This window comes from Alligator sinensis, unplaced genomic scaffold (genome assembly GCF_000455745.1).
Source record: "Alligator sinensis unplaced genomic scaffold, ASM45574v1 scaffold157_1, whole genome shotgun sequence".
Taxonomy (NCBI): domain Eukaryota; kingdom Metazoa; phylum Chordata; order Crocodylia; family Alligatoridae; genus Alligator; species Alligator sinensis.
The window spans coordinates 316,942-332,140 of NW_005842316.1; the positions used below are offsets into that span (position 1 = coordinate 316,942).

General features: G+C 48.0%; 2 protein-coding genes across 5 annotated transcripts in view; one reads left to right on the forward strand and one right to left on the reverse strand.

Moving 5' to 3' along the window:
• Positions 1–820: 820 nt before the first annotated feature.
• Positions 821–7,301, reverse strand: LOC102371666 (putative ferric-chelate reductase 1). Its single transcript, XM_006028489.2, has 6 exons — positions 7,287–7,301; positions 6,977–7,102; positions 5,461–5,573; positions 4,335–4,450; positions 3,628–3,692; positions 821–2,523 (listed from the first exon to the last, which is right to left on the reverse strand). Exons 1-6 carry the CDS (start codon positions 7,288–7,290, stop codon positions 2,426–2,428), a joined length of 522 nt encoding a protein of 173 aa, XP_006028551.1. The 5' UTR covers positions 7,291–7,301; the 3' UTR covers positions 821–2,425.
• A 3,374-nt stretch (positions 7,302–10,675) lies between these two features.
• AKAP14 (A-kinase anchoring protein 14) overlaps positions 10,676–15,199 on the forward strand; it is an 8,209-nt gene continuing 3,685 nt past the window's right edge. For 2 of the 4 annotated variants that reach the window (XM_006028490.2, XM_025209915.1), the window contains exons 1-3: positions 13,090–13,845; positions 14,863–14,977; positions 15,066–15,157. In XM_006028490.2, the coding sequence (XP_006028552.2) occupies positions 13,672–13,845; positions 14,863–14,977; positions 15,066–15,157 (381 nt within the window). In that variant the 5' untranslated portion in view covers positions 13,090–13,671. Of the gene's footprint in view, positions 10,698–12,854; positions 12,939–13,089; positions 13,846–14,154; positions 14,248–14,862; positions 14,978–15,065; positions 15,158–15,199 lie in introns of those variants that run through there. The other 2 variants (XM_025209916.1, XM_025209917.1) reach the window with 2 other exon arrangements.

Consider the following 15,199-nt stretch of genomic DNA (forward strand, 5'->3'; position numbering starts at 1 on the left):
CCTGGGCGGGCGGCGCGCCTCACCCCTGCCCTCTGCGTGCGCAGGAGAAGCGGGCGGCGCGGGTCCCCTTCCACTGGACGCTGATGGAGCGGGACCGCTTCGTGTCGGGCGTGAACATGTACCACCGCAGCAAGGCAAGTGCTCCCTGTCACCCCTGCAAAACTGCTCCCGGGGGGTGGGGGGAGGATGTGCCATCAGAGACTTCACTTATTTTCTTCTGTGTTGCAGGGCTTGGAGAACATCGACTAAGAAGTGAGCTTCTTGACAAGAACCGTAAAAAGAACTATCGTTCTAATAAATACACATGTCTACGTGAGGCGGTGTGTTTTATATGTTGTACGCAGACCTGTGGGCGGGGATCGGTCTTTGCGCTTGTGGCCGTGATGTTTTCAAGAGAGGCAGTGGGAATATCACGTCGGTTCATAAGCCTTGCAGAGTAGGTGCGCGAGGTCTTGCGGAAGACTAGGGAGTTCGTGTTGTACATGTTGTTTTAGCTGACTCCTCTTTCAAGAGAAGACTGAGACCGTCACCTTGCTGGGGTCACCTCACCCCGTTGTCTCTCCTGCTTGGTGCAGGGGGCTGGACCCCATAATCTTCTGAGGTCCCTTCCAGCCTTATCTATGAATCTATGACATGTTTGCCACACGTTAGTGGAGGATAAGATTGCTAAGGAAGAGATATAGGCATACACTAACTAATTATTTTTTGCCACACTTTTAACAGGCTATTAAACCAATGTTAACTGAAAAAAAAACTCCCAAAAACAAGCTTTGTTGATGCTGTAATGCTGATAAAAGCCAAGACTTTTGACTTGTTACAGATATCGGCTTCTGATTTGTACATTCATCACCAAGTACAATCTAAGCAATTGTAGGTCCTCCATATTGAACAGGAGAAGTTGGAGTGAATGCATCCTGCAGCAGTGAAGGCATTGCTTGTTTTAGTTGAATAAATGAAATGATTACACCTCTGAGAAATTCTGGAGTATAAGCTTACTTACTAATGTGAATGTATTACTAGCCTGCACAAAACTGAGGAACAAAAGTGGGAGTATAGCACAGTCTAGGTCAGGGGGCAGCAGCGTCTTTGGCCACAATGCCAAAAACACCCCACCCCAGACCCGTGCCTTGAGTGGCGTGCCAGGGGCAGACTATGGGGGAGCCACGAGGGGCCCAATCCTTATTGCTGGCGGTAGCTGTGTGTGTACCTTCAGGCAGACAGCAGAGGAGGGGCCAAGGTTACAATGCCCTGGCCCCTTCCCCACCCTGTGCCCCTAGGTATGTATGCAGTTGCCATCAGCATGGAGCCAGTGCCGGTGCTCAGGAGCACAGCATGGCTGTTTGCAAACTGCCCGCTGCCTACTGCAGCTGCCCAGAGTCCAGGCCGGAGAAGGGCTGCAACCAGCTGCATTGGGCTACATGGCAGTGGCTGGTGTACATGCGCCTCCAGGCGAGTGGCAGAGCTCTAGGCTCAAGGCAGCTGCAGCAGCTGGTGGGCAGGCTACAGACAACTGCACTGGGTTGCAGGGCACCATCCCTAGTGGTGGAAGGGCCAGGATTGTGCTGCCCCAGGCCCCTCCCCCACTATCTACCTTGAGGTGTGTGTGCACCCGCCACAGAGGCTGCCCAGGGCTCCAGAGCCCAGTGCAGCTGTTCACAGCCTCCTGGCTGCAAGCAGCCCAGGCTCCATGGTCAGCTGCAGCTGCACAGAGCCTGGGCTGGCTGTGGTATGCCCAACAAAATGGCCTCGCATACCATGCTCTGGCACATGCGCCAGGGGTTGGTGACCCCGATCTAGGCAATACAACTGATGTTTATTTGTCTTATTGCAACAGGTATCTTTTTGCATTACATCTCTAACATGTCTTGTATCCACCCCCTTATTTTAAACAAAAAAGCATACAGCAGTGTAGTGATACTCTTAGCATTCATCTGCTCAGACACACACATTCTGCTCACAGACAGAAAGTGGTGATCTTGTAACATTTATTATTCTCGGTTAGAATGAAGTTAAAAATCACTCTATTGATTTTGTCTTAGCAAGCCTGATTCCTGGATGCTTGGAAATTTTCACTAGGGCTTTTTACCACTCAACCTTAATCATAGATCTAGTTTACACGCTGGTTATTTATTGTTATAATTATTTTGGTGGTGGGTTTAACCAACACAGTTATACTGGTACAGCACCTAGTGTGGATGCAGTTATGCTGATATAACATTCTTTCACATAGCACTATGCTGTTCCTAGGGAGAACATGGAGAAAGTTAAACAAGTCCACAGCAGGAGATTCTAGAGCTGTGGTACAACTTTTACATGTAGCTGAGGCCTTAAAAATTGTATTTATTATAGATGCAATTAAAATTAGCTACCAATAACAGTGACAGTCCTTAACTGTTGTAGATATACTCTTAATTTTCACGGGTTACTAAATGCAGCTAAGCAAAAGCAGCAGGTGGAAAAGTAACACTATCACAGTGGTAGCTGTCCATGTAAACTTCTCAGTGCCACATGTTGCTGTAGGATCTGTACGTTGGAGAAGAAATTAAAATTAATTTCAATTTATAACTAGTTTTGGATATATCATTGAGGAGACCATGGCAAAGCAATTAATATGAACCTTTGGGGAAGTTTTTTCTTTTCCTGTTAATCCTGAGTTGCTTCTCAGTCAAGTAATCCCTGCACTTCGTCTGGCAAAGAAAGTAAGCAGTGGACAGAACACAATGAACTTTGAATGATCCTTTGCATTCACAAGATATTTTTTGCAAAGAATGGTGATGCAGGTATGGGCACCTAGGACACAGGTGAAACCGCAGAAAGTTTGTGTGACTTGTCCTAGATCAGGGGTTCACAAGCTGTGGTACACATACCCATGGGGGTATGCAAGACATCTTGGGGGAGGGTAATGGCGGTTTTAATTTTAATTGTAATAATAACTGGCATTTTAAGGTGTTAAAATATAAAACATGCTGGTGGGGGTACACGGGCAGCTGATAAATCTGGAAAGGGGTACACAGTAAGAAAAAGTTTGGGAACCTCTGTCCTAGAACAACATTGCCAAGAGATTAAAATGCATCATTTAGCCTTCAGCATGGTTATGAACGTTTTCTGACTAGCCAGAAACAAAAGTAGGGGCTGCTGTTCTGTTGAGTTGGGGATATACCTGTGGTATATAACATCAGTGGGAGTTAATGCAAAAAATTCCTTTTCAATCCCTATCACTTGGAGCTGGAGAGTTGCCTCTTAATGTGGTAACTAATCTGTTTGTTTTTTGTCTGCAAAATTCACATTTGCTCAGTGGCAAATCAATAACAAGTGGATCATGCCCTCGTAGGATACCTGGAATGTTACGCAGAGGTCTGGATATCATGCTAATACAACTGGAAGGATATTGGGGGAAGAAGTATATAGGTCAGGAAGAGGAATAAAAAGAGCTAAATACATACAGCTTGACTATGAGGTAATGAAGGGGAGGGAATGATTAAAACAATTTCAAAGAAGACATGCACATAGAATACTAGTATCCCCTATATTTCTGATACACCAGTGCTGCTTAATGCCTATATAACTCCTTTTTGTGGTAATGGACATTTGCCTTACGTTGTAATGACACGTTCAGTAATTACTCACCTCTCCATAGTATTTTGGATTTGATATTGAGCCAATAGGTTTCACGAGAGTGTGCCACAGTTGCTCTGTTCAAAAGGAAAAAGCATAAAGCAATGACTACAAATGGGAAAGACCCCTTCCCAGCTTTACAAAAATATTCCTATAGTTATTGGAGATGCTCTGCGTAGCAGCCTGTGTTTCATCATAAATTCATTAGCAGGTAGTAGCATATGCCTAACCTCATAGGGAAGTAAATCCACTCCATTGCACACATACAGAAAGGAGCTGTGTCAGTCTGATAGCTGAAGATTTTTCTTTCCCCAGAAGAGGTCAGGATACAATTTTTTTCCAGAATCTTTTGCTGTTTCCTTTGGCAGTATAGCAGGTTCTTTTACTTCAGTCTCTTGTAACTCTCAGGGAATTAATCAGTCTTAGTCATGTACAGCTGTTGCTTTTCTGGGGACCCCATTGCTAATTGTTCCTCTCATGTGTCATAGGTGGAATTTTCAAAAGCACCTAAATGACTGGGTGCAGAAGCCCCTGGAAATCAATGGAACTTGTCCCCTGGAATCACTTAGGTGCTTTTGAAAATCCTACTTTAATGTGGTCATAAAAGGTGGAGATGTTGGTACTGTACAGATACAGAAAGGGGAAAAATATATGCTTGAGCTGCTTGCTTGGAGAGGAGGGGACTCTGCAGGTGGGGGAATAACAGAAAATCCACTTACATGAATGCAATGAATGGAGGGCAGCCTGAGCTCGGGGGCAGCCAAGTGTATGTGGCCAGGCTTGTTTTTAATTCCATGTTAGAATGAGTGACTGCTCCTTGTGGGTTCCCAGAGCACTGCCAAGAAAGGGAAATCTATCAGTGCATTGTTTACACCATGCAGAGAAAACCCTGTCCCACAATTTAGCTGCTCTGACAGTTTGCATGTGAAAAATCTGAGTTTGGGCCATTATCCATAACCTCCCCTGCCCTCACAGAAGCCCAGGAAACAGACCTGCAACACAACATATCCTGACAGATCTAACTGCTCTCACTATGCTCAAGCTGTGTAAATGGGGATCCCTTCATCCCAGCACGCTGACACTGGGGAGATCAGAGGGCAACCACACTCCACAGGTATACAGGTGTAGAGACCATTGTGATTTCAGCTCACAGTGGGTGAGCCTATGTGTGATGCTACATCACTGTAGCAACACACTATGGCTACATAGCACCTGCGGGCAAGAACCGTGACACCACAGGTACATAGCCGTAGCAACACACTGCCTTATAGAGTGTTGCTATGGTGACATAGCAGGTAAAAATAACCTTGTGCCGCATGCACGGCGCAGTACGGGCTGTTACTGCACCATCATTTAGCACTTCCAAAAGGAAGTACTAAATGACAATGCAGTAAGAAAGGCACCAGAGGGACATGTGTAGATGCACCCAGTCAGCATAATCACTGAGCCATGCGATAGTGTCCTTAGTGGCCAAGTGCTATTCCTGTAGTCTGCTACAGGACAGCAAGCAGTTTGAAGCCAGGACACCCAGCCCCATCAATGCCACCTAGCAATGGAGAGGGCATACCCTTGGCAGTCCTCCCAGTCATGGCTGCTTATACTCAGCTGCAGGAGAGGGGAGAGTTACTCAGGTTGTCCTACAGCTGTGTGGATTCTTCTGCCTTTGCAGGCAGAGCAGGCCGCTTGCTGTGGAGTGTGGCTCCATCCAGACCATCCCACACAGCTGAGCTCCAAGTCTAGCTCTGTGGTCTCTGGCCTCCCAGCTGTCTTTGCCTTTATAGACTGATTCCTTCTCTAGATTTTATTCCACAAACCACCCTGGTGGAGGAGATGCTCCTAGCTCACCTGTAAGAACCGGGTATTATTAGGGGGGCTCTGCCAAGTGCCAAGTGCAGCAGTGGAGCCAAACATGCGAGCCTCCAACAGCAGGCCTCGGTACTCCGGCCCCAAAACCTGCACTGGGGACAGGAAACATCTGCTGCATGTTAGTTGTTCAGAGGGATGCTGCTTTCTCCAGTGTTAATTAGTTTTGAGCCCCCACTTAAATACACCAGCTCTGTCTGCAAACATAGCCCTGAGGTGCTGGTGTTGGTTTGGGACTTTGGAGCCCCTTGTTGAATCCCTACTTTGCAACTGATGTCCTGTATGGCTCTGGGCATGTCACTTCATCTCCCTGTGTCTCATCTTCCCATTCTGCAAGAGGGGATGATATCACTTCCCTAGCTCACAGGCAGACTGCAGATACTGTATTGGTTTCTTTACAGTGGTAACAGGAGCCCTTAAAATCCCTTGGAGAGAACTATTTAATTTAAGTGTAACCAGACTGCAGAGACAACTCTGCCTAGGTGTAACAGTAGGTGGGTTATAAGCAGGGAAAGGGTTCTCAGCTGGTTCTCCACTGGGTGCTAGTCCTGCGGCTTCTGAGCAGCTAGCCAAGACTTTCTCTCCTTTCCTGCCTTAAATTCCATGCCCTGTGGGAAGCATTGCTCTGAGGAGACAAGACCAAGTGTTGCAAGAGACCTGGAGGGAAGGGACTGGTATGAAAAGTGCAGGTGGGATGCAGCAGGACTGTTGTGGGGGGCAGAGGGAGTCAGAGAGAGAATGCTGGTTGTGAAGAAAGAGATGAGAGACTGAGGCAGGAGGGAAAGCAAGCATATGCTCTGCAGTACCCTAGACAAGCAACTCCACATAGACTTGCAGGATGAGTATGGGGCAGATGTCTTCAGAGTCAGGACCCCTGGCTTCCACTCCCAGTCCTGCCACTGATTTCCATTGCCTCCGGTCCTCACCCAGCCACCAGCCTTTTCACAGAGAACCAGCAGGCATTAACAGCTTCCGATTACTGCTCGCTTGTACAGCTCTGCCAAGAGGTGACAACCCTGCATCAGTGTTTGATTCCTGAGCTGCCCGGTACCTGTTAAAGGTCCCTTCTGATTTGTATATGGACCTAATCCTACAAGAGGCTCTCCTCTAGACATCACCGATTCACCAGATTTTTTCACTAGATTGTCAACACGGCAATAGCAGAATGAGGCCTGCGCATGCTGAAACTGGCTGTTACATGGTGGCTCACTTGGTTTGCAATCCAGAGACGCTTTCCTTTTCTTCAAGCTTGCTTTGTGAGGCTTTCCCCCACACATCATTCTCAAGTTTGCTGCTTGTCGCCTGTTTTACTATGTTCTCAAAAGCATTCAACAAATAGAAATTCTCTAATTCAGGGAGAAAACTGAATGGGAGGGAGGCTAATAAAAGTCCCCTTGTCCTGTGACATAAAGCAGCATGTAAAAGGCAGGGAACTACAACCAAGTCACTGATCATAAGGCACTTCACAAATCCAGCTAAGAAGTCTGAACCACATTACCAGTAATCGGCCATCCGTTGGTGAAGGAGTGTGCCCACACCAGCAACTCATAGGGGGCAGGATGTGGCTGGGAGTGGACGCCCATGTGAATAGGCTTCATTGTCTTGCAGGCTGATGCTGGGGCTCCTGTTGGAAATGCAACACAGGGAAAAGCTGTGGTCCAAAAGATGAGAGCGCCGAGAAGCGAAGGAGTCCAGTGAGCCATGGCTGAGAGGGGTTGCCTCTCTCCTTTCACACAAAACTGAATCCTCTGAGAGTAGAAACACTTAAGGCAGGGGAAAGAGGAGGACGGCTCTGCTGAGTCACTTACCCATGACCGATTCATTTTCTGTCCTCGGCTCTGAATGTTCTTCACGCACATGCCTAATAAACACGGGCTGGGGTCAGTGGTTTCTAGCTATTAGGAATCTGAAGAAGGGATCTTTTGGGATAACTTAAAGTCATTTGCTTTCACTGCCTGCTTTAAGGCACATGTCTTGCCCCACCTCTTCACAGAAAGGTCTCCAAGCTTTGCTCTGTTGGAGCAGTTTCCCCGAGTCAGATTCTGGGGAGGTCGGGGCAGGGCCCAAAGGTAGAACTCAGCCCCTGCTTTTTAAGGGTTTTGTAAAGCACTGGTGACAAAGAATTTGTTCCTTCTTAATAAGTGGAACTGACTCAAACCTGTAAGACCTAACCTCCCCAGAAAGCTAGGATCTAATCCAGGGGTGGGCAAAATGTGGCCCACCAGACCATTCTATCCAGCCCCTGGGGCCCCTAAAAAATTTAGAAAATTAATATTTATCTGCCCCTGGTTGGGGGGCATGCAGCCCTTGATAGCTTGCCAAAACTCAGTAAGTGGCCCTCCACTCAAAATAATTGCCTGCCCCTGATCTAATCCAAACTTCACACTATTGGACGTTCTCTCCTGAGCATTGGTTGGGGAAGGTGAGGAGTTCCCTCAGCAGCACTGCTGCTGGGTTTGAAAATAAATTCAAACCTTAGCTCAAGTTCCTCTCTAGAAGAGGACCCATGCCGCCTTTGCTGCTTTTGTTTCCCAGCCTCTCACTCTTTCATGTGTTCTGGCTTTGCTCTCCTAACTCATCCGGTAGCTTTCCTATAAATGGCCACTGAAGCAGTTATAAGATGGAAATAATTCTCAGTCACTCTTAGCCTGGGCTGTATTCCGATCTTTATCAGCGTCTGAAGTGAGTTTCAGTCCACAAAATTGTATTACACATGCACACACATACACGCACACGTTAGGCTACAAAGTGCAGACCTACCCTGCTTTCAGATCTATGTTCTAGAGATGAAAGACCATGTATCTTCATTTCTAACCCCCCTGAGACACCTATTCTCCCTGCCAAGACTTCTGCGTCTTTGTCATGTTACTCTGTCATGGATACATGACACCAGAGCAAATTCACATTCTAGAGACAATCAGGGTTAATATTCTTTTCATAATATCGAGTCAAATGGCCTACATCTAAGTGCAAATGAACTGATTACAATCTGCCCATTTAGAGGCAGCAGTGTCTGTTGAGTTCTCGTGCACTGGCCAGACTCACTTACCGACCAAATTTGCTTTCCTGGCACTTGTCATTAGAAAAAATGCAAGTGCTCTGGTGAAAAGCAGATAGGAGGAGGTGGGAGTGTCTGGTTCTGTATGTGGAATCCCTGAATGTTATCAGCAGAGAAATTAAAGAGCGCTTTGACTTTCCTTTCAAATGGCCTGTACGGGAAATGCCAAGGCCGGTCAGGTCTTCTCTGTAGCCAGAAAAAAACAAGCAGGCATTTGTTCACCTTCCCGCTGAGCAATTTGCAGCACCTGTCATTTGGCTAGAGGAGGAGAGCATGCAGGAAGATGAAAGAGTTGCTGGGAGGAAAGGGAGTGTGGTGCAAGAGGAAGCCATGAAGTAAGGAAAGAGGAAAAGAGTTCTGGGTGTTTGTGGAGCAACAACGTTGCAAAACCGAGAGCCCAAAAAGAATCCACCGAGATAAGTGAGGCCTTGATCTGCTTTGCTCACCCTGGTGTGAGTCAGCCGGGAGTCTCCACTCACCCCCCTGGGGATCAGGCTCTTCCTGACACCTAGACACACTCCTCACCGTGGGAAAGCCCTGAAATGCTCAGTAACCCCAGGCCCCACTGAAGTAAATGGGACCCAAAGGTGCTCAGCGCCTCTGAAAGTCAGGTCCTTAATGCTTAAGACATGCTTGATAGGGAAACAGCCTGGTCCTCAGACGGTGTAACCACTCCTTCCTCTTGTATGGCTGTCTCTGTAGTGCGGCCACCTCAGCATTCGGGTTCATGTTGGTAGTCTGAAAAACACCATCTTGTAGTCGAAGCAGATGTACTGAGGTAGATGGAGCTCTCTTGGATTTAAGCTGACAAATATTGACCCTAATGAGATCCAAGATTTACATCTGATTTTCCTCGTGCCTAGCTGGACCCCCGAGCCCGTGTGCAGACAGGGCCTATTTCTGCTCCAGGCCTTAATACATAATCTGGGCTATTGCACACTGCGAGCTGTAGCATTTCTCTGAGGGCACACTGAGTCCCCACCATACGGACGCAGCCTGATACGATAGCTATTTGGGCGGCTTATGCAGATGACATGCTCTTTTCATTTTGTTGGCTTTGGTGCGAGACCGTGATAAACTCCTCATGCCTCCTGCCTCTGCCAGCCTTTGAAAGGACTGAAATAGCTTGGGAATCAATTAAAGACCACATCTGAATCTCCTATCATAAGCTGGTCAGCTACACCGCTGCAGGGCAAGGGAGACAGGAGACCTATCAGTGAGGGAACAGGGTGGAAGAAAAGGAGCATGAGGATCAAGGGTAGAAAACTAAGAGGAGTGGGGCACAGGGAACACAAGGTCAGGAATCCAAGTCCCCCAGGGCTGGTCCAGCACATCCCAGCTGAACTACACAGTAAAAGGCAAGACAGGGCCTTAATCCTCCAGAAAGTCGGTGACAGCTGTTTGGGGCCCAGGGACCCACTGGGATTGTGAGAAAGAACAGAAAGGAGCGTCTCCCCAGGGGGGATTGATTTGCACCCAGGATATTGGTGCCATGGGTGTTTTACCCCGAGAGGGACAATCCCACGTAGGCTAGTGTCTGCCTCCCAAGTGTTTACAAAGACCCCATTCGCCCCGATTCCTGCCCCAGCATCCTTCATCAGGAGAGAGTCCAAGTGTTCAACCTGATTAATTTTCTGTCCTTGGCTTTGAATGTTTTTTGTGCACATGCCCAACAAATAGGAGCTGGGGTCAATGGTTTCTAGCTATTAACCCAAATGAAAGACCCCGAGGGCCAAACACTAACCTGGACGGTGAAGCACCTAATGTACTCAGTGCCTCCAGCAGCACTCCCTTCCTCCTTGTCGAGAAGTGGGAGGGGACGGTCTTTTCCAGGACCCTGCTCTGCTTCATGAAACAGTGGGCTGTTAGAGTCAGAGATGTGGCTTGATGCCATGGTATAATTAGCATAGGCATTAATCCAGCCTGTCTGCACTTCCCTGGGCACTAGTCTCTCTAGTCTAAGTGGCAGCCAGGATGTGGGATATCTTTCCGAGGGGTTGGGAGCCAGTAATCCAAAGGCTGGGGCAGGAATCAGAGAATGGGACAGGTGTAGAGGGCAAGATAAATACAGGGACCCCAGAAGGAGCTGAAGTCCCAGCAGTACAGCTTGGAGCCGGGGGGCAGAGCAAGGCAGGGCAGGAAAGAAGAGAGGAGCCAGGAGGTAAGAGACTAGGGAGTAACGGCAGACGGTAGAGCAGGGCTGGCCAGCCTGCGACACTTGTTCCACAACCGGCACTGGCAGCCACTGTGGGCGGGAGGGAAGGAGACAGGGAGATGGGCAGGGAGTACAGAGCAGGGAGCAGAAAGCAGAGCAGCAGATCAAGTAGGGGAAGGGGAACAGAGTAGCACTCAGGGGGTGAAGGGCTATTTTGTGCCAAAAAGCTTGGCTCCCAGTGGTGCAGAGCTGGGCTCACATCCTGAGGCCTGGCTTTACGGTGCCAAGCAGGTCAGCAGGTACAGCTGGTCCCTCTCCGATCTGGGCGCATCTACACTGCGCGGTCATTTAGTACTTGCTTTAGCGACTTAGCGTCTTGTGCATGCGCACCTAGTGGGGCTCTTCTTACTGGCAGGCTTGGCACAAGCCTTTCACCCTAACAGGGCCTGTTACTGCAGAAAACAGAGGCTCATTTTCCCTCACCCGTGGAGCCTGCATTGACTACCAGGTGGGAGAAATGTCCTGTCACCCCTGTCTGGTGACTGCCAGGTCGTGCTTTTCCACGACGGAGTGTCTGCAGTTAGCAATGCACGAGCTGCACTTCTATAGAGGCAGAGAAAGGAATAAGCCAGAAGAAGGGGATGAAAAGTTCTGGCAAGGGCTGGACTTCAGGGGGTTGTTTCAGCCCAGCATAGGTATAGGCTAAGCTAAGGGTCAGCACTTGTTGGCAGAAAGGGCGGGCGAGGGCTTGTATATGGGATTGGGGACCTGTATTGCATTGAGGGGACCTGTATTGCATGCGTTGGTTTTCTGTCAAGTACATGATGACTGACACAATATCCATGTATGAAACAAGTGTAATATGTGCTTGATAGATAATACTAAGGGATGTTTGTATATACCGTGTATAGTCGAAGTGAAGGGCAATAGGATATCAATTACCATGTGTGTATTATGTCATTCTTTGAAATGTTATGTTGTACTACCTTCTGTGAGGCCTCTGTTGGGGTCATTTCTAGACTGTCTGCTATGGTCTGTTTTCTAATAAATTGATTAAAAAAAAACAAAAAAAATGTCTGGTGACTGCCAGGGATATACTAGACACCGGGAAGGACAAGGCTTGTCTTGTGGCAGCTGCCTGGCAGGCTCTTCCCAGTCCTGTCCCTCTCTTTGGGACCTATGTGGTCCACCCCTGAGCACTCGAGGCATTTTACAGCGTGTGCTGACCCAGCCCCTGGTGTATGGCTCTGTTTGTGCCTGCTTCCACGTTGCTTGTTCACATGTTTCCGGATCCTTTCCTCCTTCAGTGAGGACCCCCCTGTTCTAGCCGCTCCACCTGATCAATGTTTGGAGGGGGCTGAAATTCTCTTCCCTGCACCACTACCATTATTATTGTGTACTTGAGATTTACTGGCTGGGAGCCAGCTGGCGAGTGCTGGCCACCACCTCCAGAACGATGCCTCAGCATCAGGCTTTGGGAAATCAGGCTCACCTGGTTGGGTCTTCATTCTAGGTAACTCTTAGCAGGGTCATAGAAGGTAGGAGGGCAAAACCCAAGTCCATTGGTCCCTGTCTTCACTACAGCTACTGCTGTTGCTACCACAGGTAGAAATTAGAGGTCCCACTTCTGCTACAAACTTAGGTTAATTTAGCACAAGACATGTGGAATTGCCTGTCTGCGAGGAGCGATCGGTTTCTGCCCCTTACCAGGACTCTCAAATGTAATTTCCTAATGAAGAGCACTGGTTGTGGCTGCTCCACTCCCAGCTCATCCACACAGACAAACAAGCATCTTGGCAAAGCATTAAACACAGCAGCCTGGTGCAGAGAACAGCAAGTGCTGAGATGAATGAAATGAGGGCCAGGAGGTGAGGCTCCAGGGAAGGTGATACTGCAAACACAGCAGGGTTTAATTGCCTGCCCTCTGGTGTCTCTCCTTGATTTAATTTTCTTGTCTCTCAGACCTGAGCCTTCCCCAGGGTCCTGCATTCATCTTACTCGTGACTCCAGGGAACAGTCTCTTTCTCAGACCACAGGGGATGGTCTCTGTTTCCATGTGCTTTGTCTACTTGCTTCTAGAACCGTGCCTGAGTTCCTGTCTCCCTGCACGTCTGCCTGCTCACACTCTGGTTTTGGGCCTCACTGCTTTCTCTTTGCTTCTAGCACTTCCTTTGTGATGACAATGACACCTCCATCTGAAGAGCTGCATCCCAAGTATTCACATACACACCAGCAATATCTGCTGCGGTAGGAAAATGTTAATTCTATGCAGGTTTTCCCAGGCCTTTGGTAGTGGTGGCCTTAGGGTTGTTGGGGCCCTGGGCAAGAGAGTCACTTGGGGCTTAATTTTGAAAACATATAAGCAAGTTGGACATTTTCGATTTCAATTGTACTTTGCCCTATCCATGAAACTGCAATGACAGTATCTAAATACAATAGTGACAATACAAATATGCAGTGTAATTAATTTTTATTACAACTGGAGTGGAGAATATTACTTAATACATTTAATCAACACAACACTCTGAACGTAAGTCAAAACAAACCTATTTTATTGAGAGAGATATTATGAACAGAGGGCAGATTTTCACACCAAAATAAACTGGAGTCAATGGTCAATCCATTGCTCCTACACCTATGTTGATAATCAGTATTCATAAGTTGAAGAAAGAACAAAGTTTTTAATAAGTTGAAGAAAGAAAGGGTTTGTTAATGTTGAGCTATATTCTAGGTTCATTCTGGGTTTAAAATTTTGGGGCCCCCTAAAGCGTGGGGCCCTGGCCAGTCACCTGGTTTGCTCTCCCCTAAGGCCGCTACTGCTTTTGGGGCCAGGGAAATGCAGGGCATCAAAAAACCTTGCTACCTGTTGGGCATTATGTCAGTGACAGACGCAAGGTAACTACATTTTTCTTCTGTGTTACCTCGCAGGGGAGGAGGTATCATTTCAGTGTAGAGCGTTAAGAGTAAAGAAAATTCAAGTATGTTGTTTCTTTGGGGACTGAAGTGTCTATGCTCTCTCTCAACTCAAGCACAAGTACAGAAGTTCGGAGCGACAGAAGCCTGCTGTATCCTGCAGCATGTCTCCCTGCTAATGCTGTCCCTCTCCTCCCTAGGGGGACTCCTCTACAAGGAAAGGTGGTGCTTGGGATGCTTGGTGAGTGCTTGGTGCCGCGTAGCTCTAGAGGAAGTCTGTTCACTCCAAGGACCTCCATGCCAAGGGCCTACCCCAGCTCAGTGGGAGTTTTGCAAACATCTTCAGTGGGAGCAAGAGTGGGGCTTCCACACGTCACAGTGCACACCTGCACGCCCACGATGCAGGCACCGAAAAGCCAACCTCAGAGCAAACTTTGTTCTGGTTCTTTCCTTTTTGAAACACAATGGAATGCTTGGACATTGACTCTACTTTTCTATTGGCTGGTGTCACTGTTGCCTGGGTGACCGCTATGTGCAAACACTCTTTTAGGGAACTCTGTGAGGTAGCAGCCCTGGGAATCTGCAGCCTGAGGGAGAGAGCAGCTCCCAGCACTGAGGAAAGAACTCAAGTGCACTGAGACAGGTAGGACAGCCCCTGTGTGAATGCGGTGCCCAACAAACTGCACAGCACTTCATTGAAAGCTGCAACCTTTACAAATGCCCAGACGGAATCCGGACATGGAGCCGTCATATGAGACAGTGGCTCATAGATGTGGAAGTTGATATCTGATGCTATGCAAGAGAGAGACTGGTAGGCATGAGGACCCTGGCACCCTTTCAGCCAGGGACCTGACACAGACATGGCACAGCTGACACCACTTGCTGGGAATGCCCCAGCCCTCCCTCCCTGCCAGCCAAACCTTCCAAATTGCTCTTTGCATATTACAGCAGAAGACAGATTCCCCTTCTCCCCAAATGCAATAAAACAGTTAGATATGAGAACATAAGTGGCTTTCTAATGGTGGCAGGGAGTGTGTGTGTGGCAAGGTGGGGGGTGTTTCTAGGACTAGACCTGGCTGTGTACGGAAAACAAGAGATCAAAGAATGGTGTGGGATTGGCCGATTATAGCAGCCACTTTCTGGATCATCTGAAGGTCTGTTGTGATGGATGAGGGTTATAACGAGTCCAAATCTATCACAGTCTTGTGTACAAGACCGCTCTTAGTGAGTTTGAGTCTTTCTCTTTCTAATGCTCCAGATCATGGACATGGAAGAGGAAGATGAAGCCATCAGAGAGAAAGCACAGAGTTTAATCGAAACTGTCATCAGGGGCGTGAAAGAGCAACTTGAAGCTTTGCAAAAAAAAGAGAGAGGTATTCAAATACTGCATTTGCTGCCTAGGAAACCTTGCCCTGTCACAGGCACATCAGCTAGATTAACCGGCGGGTGGTCTGTTTTCAGAAGCTGATTACGTCATTGGAAACATTCAGTGGATCGCATGCAAGGACTTTACGGTGGAGAGGGGAAGGCAGCAGATCGAGGAGTACATATCTGTAAGTGTCAGAGCCAGTCAGTATTTGACTTAATTACCAGGG